This window comes from Chanodichthys erythropterus, chromosome 10 (assembly GCF_024489055.1).
Source record: "Chanodichthys erythropterus isolate Z2021 chromosome 10, ASM2448905v1, whole genome shotgun sequence".
Taxonomy (NCBI): domain Eukaryota; kingdom Metazoa; phylum Chordata; class Actinopteri; order Cypriniformes; family Xenocyprididae; genus Chanodichthys; species Chanodichthys erythropterus.
This window is the reverse complement of record NC_090230.1, coordinates 52,142,561-52,162,452: the sequence shown is the minus strand read 5'-3', so window position 1 is coordinate 52,162,452 and position 19,892 is coordinate 52,142,561. Positions and strand designations below refer to the sequence as shown.

At 40.6% G+C, this 19,892-nt stretch overlaps 1 protein-coding gene across 3 annotated transcripts; it reads right to left on the bottom strand.

Annotated features, from left to right (window-relative positions):
• Window positions 1-13,485: 13,485 nt before the first annotated feature.
• On the bottom strand, window positions 13,486-19,613 carry rab36 (RAB36, member RAS oncogene family). Of its 3 annotated transcripts, none has more exons than XM_067399424.1 (11): window positions 19,478-19,613; window positions 18,945-19,044; window positions 17,836-17,927; window positions 17,582-17,656; window positions 17,397-17,498; window positions 17,229-17,299; window positions 17,101-17,152; window positions 16,938-17,019; window positions 16,236-16,326; window positions 14,443-14,559; window positions 13,486-14,346 (listed from the first exon to the last, which is right to left on the bottom strand). In XM_067399424.1, exons 2-11 carry the CDS (start codon window positions 18,996-18,998, stop codon window positions 14,291-14,293), a joined length of 792 nt encoding a protein of 263 aa, XP_067255525.1. In that variant the 5' UTR covers window positions 18,999-19,044; window positions 19,478-19,613; the 3' UTR covers window positions 13,486-14,290. The 3 variants fall into 3 exon arrangements, with proteins under 3 accessions (XP_067255525.1, XP_067255524.1, XP_067255527.1); XM_067399423.1 differs by having other exon boundaries at window positions 18,945-19,028; XM_067399426.1 differs by having other exon boundaries at window positions 17,235-17,299; window positions 18,945-19,028.
• Between the last annotated feature and the right edge of the window lie 279 nt (window positions 19,614-19,892).

Here is a 19,892-nt window from a genome sequence, read left to right as displayed (position 1 = left end):
GCCAAAACGGGAGAACAGGTTTCAGACTCGAGGGTGACATCCAACAATGAACCACAAGAACAGACAGAAACGACTCAGACTAAATACACAGACACTAATGACAAAATATACAACAGCTGGGTGCAATGATGAATAGTGATTAGTCCGGGGAGTGTGTTATGGGAAATGTAGTCCATGAAATGGGTGAAACAGAGAATCCGGGAAGGAGTGCCCTCTAGTGGCTGAAGGGCACTCTCACAGGTGATCGTGACATTACCCCCCCTTAAAGGAGCGGCTACCAGACGCTCCATCCGAAAAAAACAAAAAAAAAACAAAAAAAACAAAAAAACTCAGGAGGGAGGTGGACTGGAGGAGGATCAGGGGGGGGGATGGTGGGCCAGATCCCAGGTGCTCCACTGAACGCCAGGGCGGTGCTGGAGGAACTGACCAGGCGGATACTCTCAGGATTGGAGTCCTGGCTGATTGCCCGGGCGGCGCTGGAGGAACCAACCAGGCTAGTTCCAGCGGCTCAGACGGCCCAGGCAGTGGTGGCAAGACAGAAGGCTTGGATGACGGCGGCAGGACAGAAGGTCTGGGCGGCGGCGGCGGCAGGGCAGACCAAGGGTGCTCCGTGACCATCTCAGGAAGAATGGCCTGCTCTGGGACGGCAGCGGGCTCGGGCTGCTCTGGGATGGCAGCGGGCTCGGGCTGCTCTGGGACGGCAGCGGGCTCGGGCTGCTCTGGGACGGCAGCGGGGTCGGGCTGCTCTGGGACGGCAGTGGGCTCGGGCTGCTTCGGTGGCGCCGGCAGGGCAAGATGCTTCGGTGGCGCCGGCAGGGCAAGGCACTTGGAGAACCCACGAACAACCACTAGAGTGGTCGCCAGGCCTTGTAGGACGGAGGAAGCCCTTTTCCTCCTTCTCCTCCGCTTATGAGGGTGAGGCGGTGGCTCACCCAGAAGGGACTCACTGGCTGGAGCGGGCTCTGGAGCGGACTCACTGGCTGGAGCGGGTTCTGGAGCGGACTCACTGGCTGGAGCGGACTCCCTGGCTGGAGCGGGCTCTGGAGCGGACTCCCTGGCTGGAGCGGGCTCCCTGGCTGGAGCGGGCTCCCTGGCTGGAGCGGGCTCCCTGGCTGAGTCGCCTCATTCAGCACCAGTTATACGGCAAGGCAGAGAAATGTGAGTTTCACCAGACCAAAATTTCAGAAGGTCAGAGCGATACTGAACTGGCCAAAGCCTCAAACACTCAAGGAATTACAACGCTTTCTGGGGTTTGCAAACTTTTACAGACGCTTCATCAGAAACTTCAGTCTCGTGGCGGCACCCCTGATTTCGATGACTCGTCGGACTTCTTCGTCACTTTCATGGACTCCCGAGGTGTCACAAGCCTTCCAGGAGCTCAAACACCGCTTCACCACAGCACCCATACTCCATCACCCAGACCCCAGCAAAGCATTCATTGTGGAGGTGGACGCCTCCAGCACAGGTATTGGCGCTGTGTTATCTCAAAGACATGAACCAGCTAATAAGATGTTTCCCTGTGCTTACTATTCACGAAAACTGTCAGCTGCAGAGCGCAACTATGACGTAGGAAACCGTGAGTTACTCGCCATGAAGGTGGCCATTTCAATGGGATATTTCCACCAAGATCAACCTGTCCAACACACAAACTCCACCACCACCTGAATGTCCTCCCAAACTCATCTATGTCCCCGAGCAACATTGAGACAAACTACTGCACCACGTTCACGACAGTCCCAGCTCAGGTCACCCAGGCATCACCGCTACATTACAGATGCTTAAAAACAAGTACTGGTGGCCATCCATGTCCAAAGATACTGCTCACTTCGTCACTTAGTGCATCCCCTGCAACACCACCAAGTCCTCACACCAACTCCCAGCCGGACTACTCCAGCCACTACCCATTCCTCACCGACCCTGGTCACACATAGCGATTGACTTTGTCACAGATCTCCCAAACTCCCAAGGCAACACCACCATCCTGACTGTGGTGGATCGCTTCTCTAAATCCTGCCAACTAATCCCTCTGCCCAAATTACCCACGGCTATGGAAACCACCGAGACCTTATGCAACTACGTGTTCAGGTTCTATGGCCTGCCCGAAGACATAGTGTCCGACAGAGGTCCACAGTTCACCTCCAGAGTCTGGACAGCCTTCTTCCGCCTGCTCAACGTCAACGTCAGTCTCACATCCGGCTACCATCCGCAGTCTAATGGCCAAACAGAGAGGCTGAATCAAGAACTTACCCGTTTTCTTCAAACCTACTGCCACAGCCACCAAGCCGACTGGAGCCAGTATCTCATGTGGGCTGAATACGCTCAGAATTCTCGTCGACGACGAGGCGGTATACCAGGTCCAGGACCTGCTTGATTCACGGCGTCCCAACAGGGTGTTGCAATACCTGGTCGACTGGGAGGGTTACGGTCCGGAGGAAGGATCTTGGGTCAATGCTAAGGACATTCTCGACCCCTCACTCACTGACGAGTTCCACAGGTCGCATCCAGAGAAGCCGGCCCCCAGACCCAGATATAGACCCCGACGCCATTCAGCCCCTCGCGTAAGGAGCCGCTTGCAGGGTGGGGGCTCTGATATGATTGGGTCCTCTGCACCAGATCTCTTGGGTCGCCAGAGGGAGCCCTCGCCAGAGTACTAGTTACATTCAGACTACATTTCCCTTAGATCCACATACCTGGGACTGATCACGCCTGCACCTGCCGCCAATCACCTCATTACCACACACTATTTAACATGCACTCTCACTACAGTTCTTTGCGAAGTCTTGATCAGCCACGTTTATCATTTCTGAGCGTTTGTTACTGATTGTCTGCCTGTTACCGATTGGATTGTTATTCTGGACTGTGATTCTTGCTGCCTGCCTATTGACTTGCCTGTTATCGTTTATCCCTGTCTGCCGCCTGCCTCAAACCTCTGCCTGTCCCTGTTTAACCTGTCTGCCGCCTACCACGACCCCTTGCCTGTATTCTGGTTTATGATTCCTCATAATTTATCATTGTAAACTTTTGAGGTTTTTGTAAAGTATTGGATAGTAACAACTCAAGAGTTACTAAATAATTCTAAAGGAGCTACTGCTTATTTGGATCAGTATTCTAAAGTAAAGATCATGGTAACTCTACTGAAGTCATTGTAAACTTTTAAGGTTTTTTACAGTTTTGTACAGTGATTCATTCTAATGTATTTGGAAACACCTAAGTAATTACTAGCGGGTTACAATGATCTTCTCTTTTGAATACTGATCCAAATAATTAGTATTTCCTTTAGAAGGATGTAGTGACACTTGAGTTATTACTAATTGGCTACCATGATCTTCACTTTAGAATACAAATAAGTAGTAGTTCCTTTAGAATTATGTAGTAACTCTTGAGTTAGTACCATCCATTACTTTACAAAAACCTTAAAAGTTTACAATGACTCCAATAGTTACTACAGATTTATCATGTTTTTCACTTTAGAATACTGATCCAAATAATTAGTAATTCCTTCTGAAAGATTTGGTAATACTTCAGTCATTACTAGTGGGTTACCATGATCTTCACTTTAGAATTAATTATACATTATGCATTATTCACATTAATTATGAACGTGTATGTAGTAGTTATTAGTAGTTCTTTGGGAGGTATGAAAAAATAGTTACCGACAGTAGTTAGTAGCTACCACATTCAACTGAGCACTATTACTTACTAATTCATTAATCAGAGTTTCTTGTTAGTTTCTTGCCCTTTAAGAAATTTAACTTTCAAATATCTGCTTTATTTTTGTTGATACATATTCTCAGGTAAAATATAAAGTTCATAATTACTTATCTGTTTATTTACCTCAATTGTAAAAATTAATGTAATCATTGTTTGTTATGTGATTATGTCACTGACTGTTTAGTCACTTCCTGTTTGTCCTTCCTGGTTCTACATGAAAACAATGAGACTACATGGTGTGCTCTCACTAGTAATCCTTCACATCCACTATAAACCATCATAGAGGCAATGCCGTAAGTTCATCTATGTGACTGTGACAAACTTTTGTCTTCCCGGTGTGGAAATGAGGGAGGCAGGGTCTGAGAGTATCTGTTCAACAGAATGTATCCTTTTATTTACACACTTCTTTATAAACAAACAAAAAGGCAGCACAAGGGCTTTTCAGCAATCACTTAAACAAAACAAATTTCAAACCAACAGTCCTCTTCACTCTCTTCAAGCCCTGCTTTTTATCCTGTCTCATGACTCCCTTAACCATCAACTCTCCCGCAATCATTTTGTTAAAAAGATTACGTTTAATAAGGTGTTAAGAACAAGATAACAGTGATGCTAATATCCATTATAGCTGCTACTACAGTGAGAATAGCAGTGATTGTTTATGTTACAGATATTTATAATTGGATGATTAATCAAGACATGGACATTTTTGGTGTATTGTTTTATTAGAGTTTTCACTGCATGTTAATGACGAAGAGTGACAGTAAATGATTAACCTTACTACAACAGAGTTTCAACACACTGCCCAAGAACACCATTACTGTATTTTTTATCAAATAAATGCAGCCATGATGAGCAGAAGAGACTCCATCTTGTTGAGGAGAGCAGTCAAACACTCTGTCTTGTTTTAGGTGATTGTGCAGCACTGTCTGTCTGCCAAGAGCCTGTCTCATGTGAAAACTTCTGCCCATGTTCCTCATGGTTTTCCCTGGTATGATCAGCAGAGTGCTGTACACAGGTAAGAAGGTTTGACAGCATCCTGGCTGAGACGGATGATAAACGGATAAACTATATATATGGCAACTTTAATGTTTGAGGTGATCTAGCCAATAGGCTTTATTAGTCACAAATAACTAGACTTTTACCAATCTACTTCAGGTTTTTTTTTTTTTTTCTCCTCAGAAGTCATCAATAGTCCAACTGTTACAATGACTGGTACTGTGTTTTTAAAGGTGCCCTAGAACTAAAAATTGAATTTATATTGGCATAGTTAAATAACAAGAGTTCAGTACATGAAAATGACATACAGTGAGACTCAAACTCCATTGTTTCCTCCTACTTATATAAATATCATTTGTTTAAAAGACCTCCAAAGAACAGGCGAATCTCAACATAACACCGACTGTTACATAACCCCAATATTTGCATATGCCAGCTCATGATCGAGGCATATGCAAGGGCAGCCAGTATTAACATCTGGATGTGCACAGCTGAATCATCAGACTAGGTAAGCAAGCAAGAACAATGGCGAAAAATGGCAGATGGAGCGGTAATAACTGACATGATATGATATTTGTAAATTGTCTTTCTAAATGTTTCGTTAGCATGTTGCTAATGTACTGTTAAATGTGGTTAAAATTACCATTGTTTCTTATTGTATTCACAGAGACAAGAGCCGTTGTTATTTTCATTATTAGACACTTGCAGTCTGTATAATTCATAAACACAACTTCATTCTTTATAAATCTCTCCAACAGTGTAGCATTAGCCGTTAGCCACGGATCACAGCCTCAAACTCATTTAGAATCAAATGTAAACATCCAAATAAATACAATACTCACATAATCCGACGCATGCATGCAGTATACATGACGAACACTTTGTAAAGATCCATTTTGAGGGTTATATTAGCAGTGTAAACTTTGTTTATGCACTGTTTAAGGCAAGCGCGAGCTCTGTGGACGGGGAGCGTGAGCATTTAAAGGGGCCGCAACATGAATCTGCGCATTTCTAATTATGCCCCAAAATAGGCAGTTAAAAAAATGAATAAAAAAAAAAAATCTATGGGGTATTTTGAGCTGAAACTTCACAGACACATTCAGGGGACACCTTAGACTTATATTACATCTTGTAAAAAAACGTTCAATGGCACCTTTAATAATAACAACTTTTTAATAAGAGTAAAAATATTAATATGTAATATTGTGCATATTTTTTTAAAAATACCCCTCTCTACTATCGAGTTTGTCACTGAATGGCTTTCCTGAGGTAAATGTAACAATTTATGACATATTAGTTTGCAAGCTGTTTTACTGACATCTTTCTGCGATTAAAACTGATTATATTAGAGATGGATTCATGTCAGTAAGTTGTACTGTATCTTTCAAAATACTTTTTGAAGTTCATTCATATTCATTTTGTGCTGTAATAGCAGAAAAGTGGAAGAGATAATAGGTTAACATGCTGCTTGACCTGAGGTGTTACAGCGATCTGTAATGCCACATTAAAGAGTGCCAAAACTACATGTATTGTTTGGATCCCGTAGTAAAATTGACAGAATTTAAAAGCCGAGACTGTTTTATATCAAAAGTAACCTGATCTGTCAGCACGTTGTCTGTGTCCTCTTTGCTCTGCTATGTATCTTTCACTGCATGAGAAAATGGACGTGGCGTGAGAACAGTGAGTTTTAATGAGAGATGGTGGCCCTGCATGACAGCATTTTTGTAGTTATGCTAAACGTTATGTTTGTTATGTTTTATGCTATGTTAAAGTCCCACAATTTACAGGTTCGACTTCGTTTGCACTATGCACTCCGAAGCACCGTGTCGTCTTCTACTGAATTGGATCCGGGAGGGCTGCATTACAGTATTGCTCTACAGCGCCCCACTGGTCAAATCGTGTTATTGTCGACGTTGCCGATAATGTAGACTAATCGTTTCAGCCCTACTTGGTTGTCGGTTTACTCCTGTAGAAACACTGAATTTTTTTTTCTCTCTCTCTCTCTCTTATAGGGGAAGCTTATACCCCTAGCGGCAGCAAATCTGATACAAACATGTTGTAAATCACAGACTAATATTAAACTAATGGCGGTCTGGTCGGGAAAGCATACACTCATTGCCCAGTACATGAACTAGTGTATTTTTATTATTATTATATAAATATTAATATTAATATTATTGGGGGAAGCTTACACCCCTAGCAGCAGTTTGGTCGGGAAAGCATACATCTGTTGCCAAATACATAAACTAGTGTTTTTTTTGTTTGTTTGTTTTGTTTTTTTGTTTGTTTGTTTTTTAATTGGGAGAAGCATACAACCCTAGTGGCAGTAACTCTGATACAACAAGCATCTTGTATAATTGCAGAACTAGATAAACTAGTATGGTCGGGGAAGCAATAGCTTCGACTAGTGGCAGCAAAATCTGATACAACTAGCATGTTGTGTAATAACAGAACTATATTAGCTAGTATTTAGTCAGGGAAACATACACCTTGCAGCATACCCATTGAGGCATGCAACACATGAAGAGAAGGATCTATTGGGGGAAGCTTACACCCCTAGTGGCAGCAAATCTGATACAACAAGCATGTTGTATAGCCACAGACTAGTATTAGCTTATATAGCTCTAGCTCTGAGTTAGAAAACTTAAAATATTGTATCATGCTTGTTCTTAAATACAAATTAGACAATTCATCACAGAGGATTATTCAACACTAACAACATCGTAGCTTGATGATCCCGTAAAGGAGTGTGAAATGATGGGAGTGGTCATCTTCACTTCTACAGCTGAAGGAATCACCCCGACAGTAGCAATGAAATACAGTGTGCTTCCTCATCATGAACATGATTTCTGCTACTGTCGGGGTGATTCCTGATGAATTGTCTAATTTGTATTTAAGAACAAGCGTGATACAATACTTTAAGTTTTAAGCTGCAGAAATGTTGCAGGATGATCAGATGGCAACAACGTCCTGAGCGCCGTCTCGAGCTGCCCGCTTCCCACTCCCGGCCGCCATCTGGCGGGCCTAACTGGGCAGTTTTCCCGCGGTTTCTCGCCACTTTAAAAGAGCTTTTCCTTCCGGCTTTCGCCGCTCTAAAAGAGCTTCCTGCGGCCCTCGCTGCTCTAAAAGAGCCCCTCAAATGCCGTTTTCACGCCGGCAGTGTTGATACAATTGCTGCGCCACTCTTGTGGCACATGCAGAGCCCCTCTGCATGAAGACGACGGGCACAGTGAGTGCGTCGGCTGTCTGGGTAGACCCCACGCAGAGGCCGCGCTCACCGGGAGCTCATGTTCTCACTGCGAGAACATGAGTCTTGCCTCGCTGCGCTCGCGGATTGCCTTCTTCAGTGAGGGCGGTCCCGCTGCTCACGCCCTCCCTTCTCCTTCCTCCTGCGAGCCGGCCAGGAAGAGACCGCAGGGTAGAGCAGTCCCACGCCCGGAGTTGGATGACTCACATACCCGGGAGAACGAATCTGGGAGCAGACATACTATCTTTGAGCAACATCCCCTCAGACGAGTGGATGCTCCACCCACAGACAGTTCTCAGAATTTGGGAGTTCTTCGGGAAGGCAGAGGTAGACCTCTTCGCCTCGAGAGGCAACTTTCACTGCCCAATTTATTTTTCAAAAGAGGATAATGCGCTGGCCCACACCTGGCCCAGCCCTCTCCTATACGCTTTGCCCCCGATCGCCCTGATCCCTCAAGTCATCAGGCGAGTCGAGGAGAGCAAACACAGAGTTCTCCTTTGGTCCTCTGAGCTATTCAGGCTTTCCATGAAAGCCCAGTGGCCAATTCCCCTGAGACGGGACCTCCTCTCTCAGGCGAACAGGATGATCTGGCACCCTCAGCCAGAACTTTGGGCTCTACACCTCTGGTCCCTCGATGGGAACCTGCTAACCTCCCAGGGGACGTATAAAATACCATTTCTCATGCGAGAACGCCGTCCATGAGATGCCTTTACGCCCAGAAATGGTTTGTCTTTGTTGGCTGGTGCTCTGCACGCAACATAGACCGTGTGGAGTGTGACGTATCGCCGATACTGTCTTTCCTCCAGGAGCGTTTGGATATGGGTCGCACCCCTTCAACGCTCAAAGTTTATGTAGCAGCCATTGCAGCGTTTCATGCTCCTATTGCTGGCCAGTTAGTGGGACAAAACAGCCTTGTAGCGCGTTTCTTGAGAGGTTCTAGGCGATTAAATCCTCCTCGCCCTCTCACCATCCCTGCCTGGGACCTCTCTCTGGTCCTCAGGACTCTCAAAGGGCCTCCAGCTGATCTCAGGCCCCTGACGCTCAAAGCCGCTCTGCTGCTTGCACTAGCATCAGTTAAACATGTTGATGACTTGCAGGCTCTCTCTGTGAGCCCTGCATGCCTCGAGTTCGGGCCTAACGACTCCAAAGTCGTTCTAAAACCTAGGCATGGCTACGTCCCTAAGGTGCTCTTGACTCCGTTCAGAGCAAAGGTCATTTCCCTCTCAGCGCTTCCTCCCTCTTCGGATGAGCGAGAGCTGGAGTTACTCTGCCCAATCGGGGCGTTGAGGGCCTACATTGAGCGATCTCAGCCTTTCCGGCAATCTGATCAGCTCTTTGTCTGCTTTGGAGGCCGCACCAAGGGGTTGGCAGTCTCTAAGCAGCTCTTTCACGTTGGATAGTCGACGCTATTGCTCTTTGTTACTCCTCTATGGGCCAGAACTAGGAGTTAGAGCCCACTCCACTAGAGGAATGTCTTCCTCTTGGGCCTGGTCCAGTTGAGTCTCCATTAAAGACATCTGTGAGGTGGCTGGCTGGTCTTCGCCATCCACTTTTGTCAGATTTTATAATTTGGATATCCTGACCTTGCAAGCTCGGGTCCTGTCGGTATGATCCCGCGGCCTCTTCTGAGCTCCGCTTCATGCCATTCCGGGAGTTATCTCCCCGTTGCAAGTGTAACATGGGTTTGGGGGCTTTGGCCTTCCCACTTGTCCGCTGGATCCCTATCAGTGCCCAAGACAAGTCCAGTCATTCCCTGCCGTGGCACAGCGCGGTTGAATTCGTTCCCCCATATGCAGTACGAGTGAAGTATCGAAAGGGAACGTACTCGGTTTCTAACGTAACCTTGGTTCCCTGAGATACGGAACGAGTACTGCGATACATGCCGTGCCACGAGGCTGCGGCTTCAGTGTCGTCGCTTCAGTCGTATGACCTGAAATCCTATGGCGAAACGCCTGCTTATATAGCCCTAAACCCCGCCCATTTCAGCGGGAATATTTGCGTGCTTTGTCGCCGTAGGATGCGCAGCTATGCCGCGCCGTCATTGGTTCAACAACTTGTCTATGAGTGAACCAATGACGGTGCAGTTACATTGCGTTATTGAAAAAGGCTTCAGTAACGGGAAAAAAGGAGACTTTCCCCCATACGCAGTACTCGTTCCGTATCTCAGGGAACCGAGGTTACATTAGTAACGTTTGCAGTTATCATTTTGTGTCAAATTGTTGGATTTTGATGTAAAATCATACCGTATATATAGTATTGTTATATATTATGTTGACAACTGATCAATTAAATATTTTCCATTTTATATTCTGCATAATTGGGTGTTTTTAAATAAACAACACTGACAAAAAAACTATACTATAAAACTATATGTTTTAGGGCTGGACAATATGACGATATAACATTGATATAAGTGATTACGTGGATTTAACCTACCTATATTGTAGTTATATAAAATACAAACAGGCAGATTTGCTTTATGTATTTCCCCGGCGTCGAAATCAGGCTCATATAAATGTCAGGAAACACGACTCCTGGCTGCATGTCAATAACCATGGATTAGGTTTCTTTGACAAGCTGTAAGGAACACATTCAATTCCAACCCTTAGTGTAATTCGTTAGTTTTACTAGCGTTTTTGCAGTTTCCTCTATTAAATCCAGTCATGTGGCAGGTTCTTTTGCCACTCAGTCCATCTGAGTGAGCGCGCTTTCGGCAGGAAAGTGATGTCGATGTATACCCTCTATAGAAATAAAAAATTAAAGCTAAATACAAAATAATAAAAATTACAATTTTTTATCCTTCTTATAAAAAATTATAATTGTTTTAATTCTGTTGAAAAGCAGTAATTATTAATAATTAAAAGTCAGTTCTATATATCAGACAAACATATCAATGACTAAAGCTTAAACTAAAATTACAATGAAAACTGACGATATATAATAAAAGTTAATTTAAAATATTAATATATGAATACAAATAGCACATTGCCGCTGTCTTCACCCTCGCCATTTTCTGCAAGCGAGTCAATGAACCAGTGAGTCAATTCTACATTTTACATTTTACGTTTTATATATTTTGCCTTGTATCCATCCATTTATATAATTTGGTTTATATTATATAACTGTTTTTTATATCTGTAAAAAAGCAACATTCTGTGGCCCCTTGTTGTTGTGCAGCTGTACAGACTCTGCTGGAGTTTGAGGAACAACACTGAGGAGAGGATAGATCTGGAGTTAGATGACTGGACTGATGACCAGGATTCCAACTCTATGGAAACAGATGGTACATTTGCACAAGCCACCAAATACATAATCATTGATAAGTAACATCTCATCATTTTTGTGTGCAACGAGCATCACGTGGCTCAGTGAACGGACTGCGGACATCTGTGTGTGTGCCGTTTGATGCTGAGACTTGGTTATAGCCATGATTATTTGATTAGATTGTAGTTTGTGCTAGGAAAATCAAAGGATGTTGATCTAGGCACATGTCTTATTTGTGTAAATCACACTGCACATGTAACATATTAGCTTTAATAACCAATAACAACCGTTTCTGTTTGTCTCTTGACCCTGCAGAGGTGCATGAGGAACCAAGCTTTTGTAAGAAGGCCTACAACTGGTTCTGTGGCTTTGATCAAGGCAATGACTCTAAACTGACCAAAGAACAGGAGGTAGAGATGAAGATGAAGCTCACTGACACCACTGAGAAGCCTCTATGGAGAAATGTGGTCAACGCTAATGCTATTATCCTCCTCACCGTCTGCGTCTTTTTCCAGGGATTCTTTGGTTAAAGATCACATCACTATCATCTAACTCAGGATATTAGGATATTATACCTGTATTCTGTGGACAGAAATGTTACTTTTTATTAACATCAAGCTAAATGTGATTAATCAGATTGTAAGATGTTGCAAAGTTCCTCTTGAGACACTTAATACTTCCTTATAATATCCTCAACAAATACCTTTTCTTCCTTATAGCTGCCTATTGTACGTGTTGTATTTGATGGCAGGAAGTACAATACAATATTTTATTTCTGTACTTTTAAATTAATTTATATTGTTTTTAGCACCTAAACTGATTGTAAACCCAAGACCAAAACTGATCATTCATATAATCATGTCCTTATTTTTTGTCAAATCGTTCTTAACTGCTGTATAGTATCAAATTTAACACATGCCTGGCAGTTTTTACTGTACATTCAACAATGTTTACTTGTCCAAAACCACACATTCTTCTTTTATATCTTTGACATATTATAGAGGTTTTTTTATAGAAAAAGAAATACTGTTGGTTTAACTTAAAAAAAAGTAAGTGACCTGGTTGCTTACCTTTTTTGAGTTCATTGAAAATAAAAAATTGAGTTAATACAATGGAGATTGGTTTAATCAACAGAAACTCAAAATATTGTTATATGAACCACATTAATTATATACATATTTTTATTTTTTTATTTTTATTTTTTTGAGGTTTAGGTTTGTCTTCTAATTCAGGATCAGACTCTTACTTAAACAAGTATGGCAAACTTTAGAAGATTTCAAAACAATTCCACATGTGAAGCAGATATGTTGAAAATTATTTTAAAATGCAAAACTGTTACCCAATTATAGCAGTGTACGTTTACTTCCAAGTCTTGGTTGGATGTACCTCTGGAATAAAGTGGGCTGCTGCTGGGAGGTGGGACTATAGCAGGCTGTTGCTTCCTGTTTGTCTTTACAATGATCTGGTAGCCTTACATCAGTTGTTGGCAGATGAACTCTTCAAACACATGATGGGCTGTCATCACTGGAGAGTCATCATCACGTCTACATAAGATGGAGAGCATGTCAATTTTGGACCTAGATCTTCAATATATATCAAATCTACAGTAGGGTTCAAAAGTTCAAGAATACTTGAGAATTTTGCATTTTTCTAATTTAATTCAATTTTCATAAATAATGAATGAAAAGTTAAGTTCAATAGAAGCAAGAACATGTGACCGTATTGACAAAGGAATTCACATGCTCAGTGTCACTGGTTTATTAGAGACTTACAAATAGTGCAAAGTTTTAAATATTTCTCAATTACTTTTTGACATGTCTAATTGTTCCATGAGCAGGAACAATGAAATATCCAGTATCAACTGGCACCAGTAAATGAAAAACTTTTTCAACAGAGTTGGTTCTGGAATTATTATTTTTTTCACATTGGGATTAAAAAAAAAAAAAAAGTCTTATGTTAAAGAGTTATAAACCATGAACCAGGCAGGAGTGATGAGGGCCTTTCACCCAGACCATGCAGCAAAAACTAGGCACTGTCTGAGAGGCAGAAAGCAGCAGGACTTCTGGGGCACCCTACCACACATACGGCCAGACTGAAAATTAGCAGAGAGAAAAAGTTTGCCAGAGAAAGACACAGGAGAGGGTGATCAGTTACATATAATTTTGATTTTAATAATATTTTCACAATAAATAGGCAAATATAAACTTGGTGGCCTCCATTATTCCTGTTCATTCCGACAACAAAGCACTTGAATGCAACAAGCTCGTAATCACTTCTGAAGCGGGAATTATGAAATAATTATATAAAAATAATAGAAATAATAACACGTGAAGGCAGCATAAGTGGACAGTGGCTTCTTCGTGTATACAATATAGAGATGGACAGTGCCGCAAAGCGTGCTGGAGATTCACAGTCATAACTAAATACAGACTGCCTCAATAATATAATACAATATAGGCAGAGTTCATAGGCATTTTTCTGTCTTCATCAAGAATACCATTTCAAAGTGAATATCTTACAATTTCAGAAGATAAAAAAAATGTAATTTAGCTTTATTTGTACAATGATAAATCTACTATGCTGTCATCTGTTGCACTATGATTATGCTTCTGCATCGTCAAACTATGCTTCTTTACTGATAAATAGCATGTTTCCTTCTATTACTGCTGAACATGTGGATTTCTCAAGCTTGGGTAATGTAAAGACAAATAATGATTAAAAATTTAATAAGCTGTGTTCAATTACAATGTATATTTATTTCGCCTGCCAAAAGGGAAAAAAAAAGTACAAAAGGTTGAAATATAACATACAATATAATCATTAAATGGCAGTTTTTTGAGCATTACAAAATACTAATGTTAATACTACACTATAAATCAAACTCATATTGGTTATCATTCCCTTATTTTTATGTGTGTTCTGATAAGGTGGTCCCTCTCAGAAAGTACATTAGTGATGCACCAACTCAGAAGTTGGTTATGTCAGGGAAAAACACTTCTTTTTCAACTATGTTGAATATTTATTTTGTTCTGTAATACAAATTGGTCATTTTTCTTCTTGAAAGATCCAGGATCAACAACAGGACTTCTTCTTTGGTTTTTCTTCGGCATCTTCCAGTGCTTTATCATCTGAAATAACAAAGCCACATCATCTTACACCTCACAATATTTACATTTACATGAGCGAACATCTCTGTTTTGTGATTTTAGAGCATAATCACTTACTGAGAATACTTCCATCTCCGATCTGAGCAGTGCTGATTTCTGTCTCCAGGTCCTTCAGAATGGCATCTTCAAAGGCCAGAGCTGCCACACGAAAGAAAAACTCCTGGACATTCTCCCCTTCAAACCAATAGTAGTGACAGTTACAGTTGAGCTCAAAAGTTGACATACCCCTTGCATATTTGAACCCTTTCCAACAATGACTGTATGATTTTAAGATCCATCTTTTCATACTGTGGAACCACTGAGGGGCTCAAACACAACTATTACAAAAGCTTCAAACATTTATTGATGCTCCAGAAGGATACACAATGCATTATGAGTCGGGGGTAAAAACTTTTGAACAAGAAGATGAAGTGCAAGTTTTTCTTATTTTGTTTAAAGATCATATTTTTTTCATTTAGTACTGCTCTTTGGAAGCTACAAAAGATACATGTTTCCTAGAAGACAAAAAACGTACAATTTTTCCTGTTCCTCCAATTAACAAAGTTTACATCCCTGGCTCTTAATGCATTATGTTTCCTTCTGGAGCATCAGTGAATGTTTGCAGCTTTTGTAATAGTTGTGTTTGAGTCCCTCAGTTGTCCTCAGTGTGAAAAGATTGTTCTAAAAATCATACAGTCATTGTTGGAAAGGGTTCAAATATGCAGAAGTTGCCGAAAAATAAAAGAATTTGCAGGACATGGAGGATTTCTGAAGAACATGGTCAGTTTAACTGCTCAGTACAAACAAGGGACTCAAGAACATCACAAAAAAACAGTCATGGATCATTCAGGTAACGACACATAGTATTAAGAATCTAGGGTATGTAAACCTTTGAACTGGGTCATTTTTTATAAATTCAGCTATTTTTTTGTCTTGTGGACTTTATGTAAACATCTGTTATGTGAAATAGCTTATTGAGGACAATACTAAATAAAAAATAACATTCAATTTTTATGATCCTTATTTTGTTAAAACAATATTTTTGCAGATTCTGCAAGGGGTATGTCAACTTTTGAGCTCAACTGTACATGTAGTAACCATCTTATAATTCTTGTAATGGACATTGCAACTAGAGACCTGCACTCCCGTGGGACCGGACACAACAGAGTGTGGCGCTGGACAAGATTTGATGGTCGAGTGCATGTACGGGCAGTAAGGTACTCGTGTGTGGGTTGTGGAAAAATAAAATGATTTTAGCAACTCCCGCAAAGTAGAAATATCTAAAAATAAAACATCTAAAAATAAATAAACTAAGTTATTCATCTATTCCACAAAAGCAACAAGACCAACTAAAATAAAATAAAAATGATTTACAGACGCAAGATTCTATTCATAACATGTTTCTGCAGCATTGTGCAATGTAGCCAATTACAGACATATGTGTTGATGGCTTGAACGTAATGGCCAATCAGATGTATTTAAGTTTGAATCCACTCATAACATCTGAGTTTTTGTTCAGTGCTGAATTCTGAATGCCGGCGAATCCTCTGATTATAAAAAATAAAGTGTTGTAGACGACATTATGAAAGATTCATTGTGCAATCAGCTTCATTGATCATAACCAATTGATTATAACCAAAGTCCTTTTAAGACAAGTAATTTCACTTGACGGCCATCTTTTAAACGCCTATCGGGCATTCAAGTGCAGCTCCTATCTCTTTCGATTAAATTTAATATTTGAAATCACCAATGAAATCTGACAACAACTGTCTCCTAAATTTGGAGCGGGCCAGAAAAATCCAACTCACACATGTCTCTAATTGCAACTACTAGATGAAGTACATGCATATTTTTTTCCTTTTAGAATGTACCTGTTTTTGAGGACACCGACCAGAATTCAGCGTTCATTTCTGCTGCAATCTTTATGGCATCCCTCTCTGTTCTCTCGCACTCTTCTGCAGACTTCACATAAAGACAACAGGGAATCTTTAAAGAGGACCTATTATGCCCTTTTGTCTTGGTTTTGTTTTTGGGGTCTCCCATGTGTTCATGCTTGAATGTTCAAAATACACATTATTTTTCACATTATTGCAGCACCTCTCTTCCCATTCTGTCAGTAACTCTCTGTTTAGTTCCTGTCTCTATGAGAAGCCCCTCCTTCTGAAAAGCTCAGTGTGCTCTGACTGGTTGGCTGGACCAGTGTGTTGTGATTGGTCAACCACTTTGAGCGTGTTTGGGAAATGTCACACCCCTTACCATAACTGTGAGTTTCAACCAGCCTCGGCTCTTTATTTTGTATATGCCTTTGGCGGAAATTATTTAAATAAGGAATATTGTGAAGTGTTCAGTTACCGGAAGAAAACTCAAGACTACAATGACTGATATAGAGAATAACCTTTGCAGTGACTTAGTGCTTTATAACTTTGCAGACCTTTTTCATGCTTAAACAGCAACATTAAACACTAAAAAAGCATGAAAATGTACAAAAGCATAATAGGACCCCTTTAATAGCTTTTACGTGTTGTATGTATACATATGCAAATATGAATGCTTGTGTGTGGGACTATTCTCACCAGGAGGTCTCTTTTTGTGCCAACCAAGAAAACAAAACAGGAGTTTGGTTCATTTTCTTTCAGTGCCTCCGCTAACCACTGTCTGAGAAACAAACAAACAATGAATAAATAAATGAAATAAATACAAAAACTGACATTTCCCAATCTCCAAAAAATTACTTACTGTGTGTTTTCCAATGTCTTGATATCCGCCATGTCGAAGACAGTAATAATAACTTTTAAAATAGAAACAGAAAAGATTATATTAGGGTTTAAACAAACTCTTATCTAGGGAATTAAATGAGAACCTACATTTACCTTGAGCTCCTCTGTAATATGCTGATGCAATGCATTTGAACTTTTCTTGGCCAGCAGTGTCCCATCTACAAATATTGTAATGTGCAAAATCAAATATAAAACACATGAAAGTTTCAAATGAAGAGATGTGTTATTTAAATCGTTCAGAAAATAACTGCTCACATTTGAAGAGAATAGGGCAGCCCAGACATCTCAAATCTCTCAATCTCAAAGTCAACACCTATAGTAGCCTTGTAGTCTCTCTCAAACACATCTTTACAGAACCTATGATATACAAGAACATAATGGAACTTAATGTTGATGAAAAATACAATATGTATCATTTAAAGTAAACATGTACACTCTACCTGTTTATTAAACATGTCTTTCCCACATTTAGATCTCCAACCACTACTGCTTTTGACATCTTAAGCCTGTCATACCTGGAAGATAATATATAAAAAGCATATTATTGAAGTAATATATATATATATATATATATATATATATATATATATTCAGTTTTGCCATAACATTAATAAATTGTTTTAAATACTGTATATTAAAATAGAAATAGATTAGATAGATAAATAAATACATACATACATACATACATACATACCCTTGCAGGCGGGCCGCCCGGTCTTGACAAGCCATCTTGGCTTTTGTATCCCAGTCATCCTTCACCTGTAGGCAGGCTTGTGGATTATAACACTAGAGAACAATAGGACAGAACTAATAAATGCCGACCAACTCTTCTTGTTATAAACCGCATGAAATACCATATACTTTGGGTCATTTACTGTGTAAGAACAGTAGTTTTGTTTAGTATGTTGAAACTGTGTCAGTTTCATTACTTTGCATTTTGGAATCATTCACAATAAGGTCAAGAATGTGCACTAAGTAAATAGGGTACCCGTTTTCACCTCTCTTCACTGATTACCTGGTCATTTTAGGATTCATTTTAAGATTTTGGTATTTGTTTTTAAATCTCTTAATGGTTTAGCACCTAAATATCTTTCCGACTTGATCAAGCTGTATGCTCCCCTAAGAGCACTTAGGTCTGCTGACCATTTGCTTTTAGTTGTCTCACGGGTAAAGTTGAAGAGCAGGGGTGACCGAGCTTTTGCAGTGGCAGGTCCGAAGCTCTGGAATAATTTTGCCCCTCTACATTCGACAGACTCATACACTTGCTGTTTTTAATTCTAGCCTAAAAACTTTTTATTGTCTGGCATTTGACGCTACATGAGAGCCGCTTTTTTATTGTTTTTATTGTGTCTTATTGTCTTCTTTTGTGTTGTTGACTGTTTGTATCATTTATATTTTTATTCTTTTTATGTGTGTACTGCACTTTGATAAACACTTGCTGTTTTTAAAAAGTGCTTTATAAATAAACTTTGACTTTAACATTTGCCCTTAATATGACCCCACTACTGAGAAAACTACTGCAAGAAGCAGCTGTGGGAAGGTTTTTTATTTCAGCAGAGTAAGCTGCAGTCCTGTGATCCTGATGGATTCATCTGCAGTGAGGCCCCTCTATATGGATGTCACACTTTCTCAATATACTAATCTGATGTGCTCGCTACAGTTTACAAAACGCTTGCTGAATTTCCCATAGTACGACATGCAATATGAATCAGACTTGATGATTTAACCTGGTCAAATACTGAAAGATCTCTTCAATTAAAGTACCTGTAAATTTTTAACATAATGTGACTTTAGACAGTCTACCTTTGGAAATGTACATATGATCCTGTCTCTGCTGACAGGAGGGCTGAAATGCATTTTCTTGTCAGCAGGTTGTCTAGGGAAACTCTGTGAAGGACACACACTGTCAGCACAATCAGATCAGACATACTGTATGTGTTTACTCTGTACATTCACACCTACCTGAATAACTTAATATTGCATACCTTATACAATAAGTGTATACTAGATATAGTATTATATCAAGCGAAGTCATCATTTTAACTTTAATACACTGCAGATGTGCAGAAATGCTGTAGATGTCTTTAAGCGCGTTACCTCATACAGAAGACTATGGTTATGGTTCATGGTTAAATGAGTTAATCCCGCTATAAACACTAACTTAAATAAGCAGAGCTGCATTTGTTGTACGAGAATGGCAACACAATATAGCGCTGTAACGGCGCAGTTAATACTTTGTCTATAAAAAAAAATCATTTAAAAACACCGCTAATCTCGTTTTAACACATCAAGACCTGCCGAGACTGTGCAAAATTAACTGGTTGTCGTGTACTCACGGATATTCCTGCAGCGCAGTCTTATTCCTGCCGAATGCGCATCGAGTCTCCGCATCAAATCCTCAAGTCATCGCCATGACAACCACTAGCCGGAACCCGCCGCCATCACGTGGTGTAGGAGATACAGTACGCCGTGCGATGGCAACAGGAAATATTTAATAGACGCCCTTGTAGCTGGAGGAAGAAAAAAAATCAATGGACAAATTTAAATGCATGTATATGGCAACTCATGCCAACCCACCCAATCCATGTTTGGAAATCAACTAAAATGCATTCAAAATAGCTAACAACTCAAAAAGTAAAACATCACGTTACGCGATGAGATAACTTAAAGGTATACCCAAAAATTAAAATAATGTCATTATTTACTCTTTTTCATTTTTTTTTTTTTTTTTTTTTTCTGTTGAACATAAAG

Coding starts and splice junctions, on each gene's coding strand:
- rab36 (XM_067399424.1), bottom strand. CDS start 18,998: ATGCATTTCAGCCCTCCTGTCAGCAGAGACAGGATCATATGTACATTT. Junction 17,657..17,835: donor CGGGCGGCCCGCCTGCAAGG/GTATGTATGTAT, acceptor ATTATCTTCCAG/GTATGACAGGCTTAAGATGT. Junction 17,153..17,228: donor CAGAGGAGCTCAAGGTAAAT/GTAGGTTCTCAT, acceptor CTATTTTAAAAG/TTATTATTACTGTCTTCGAC.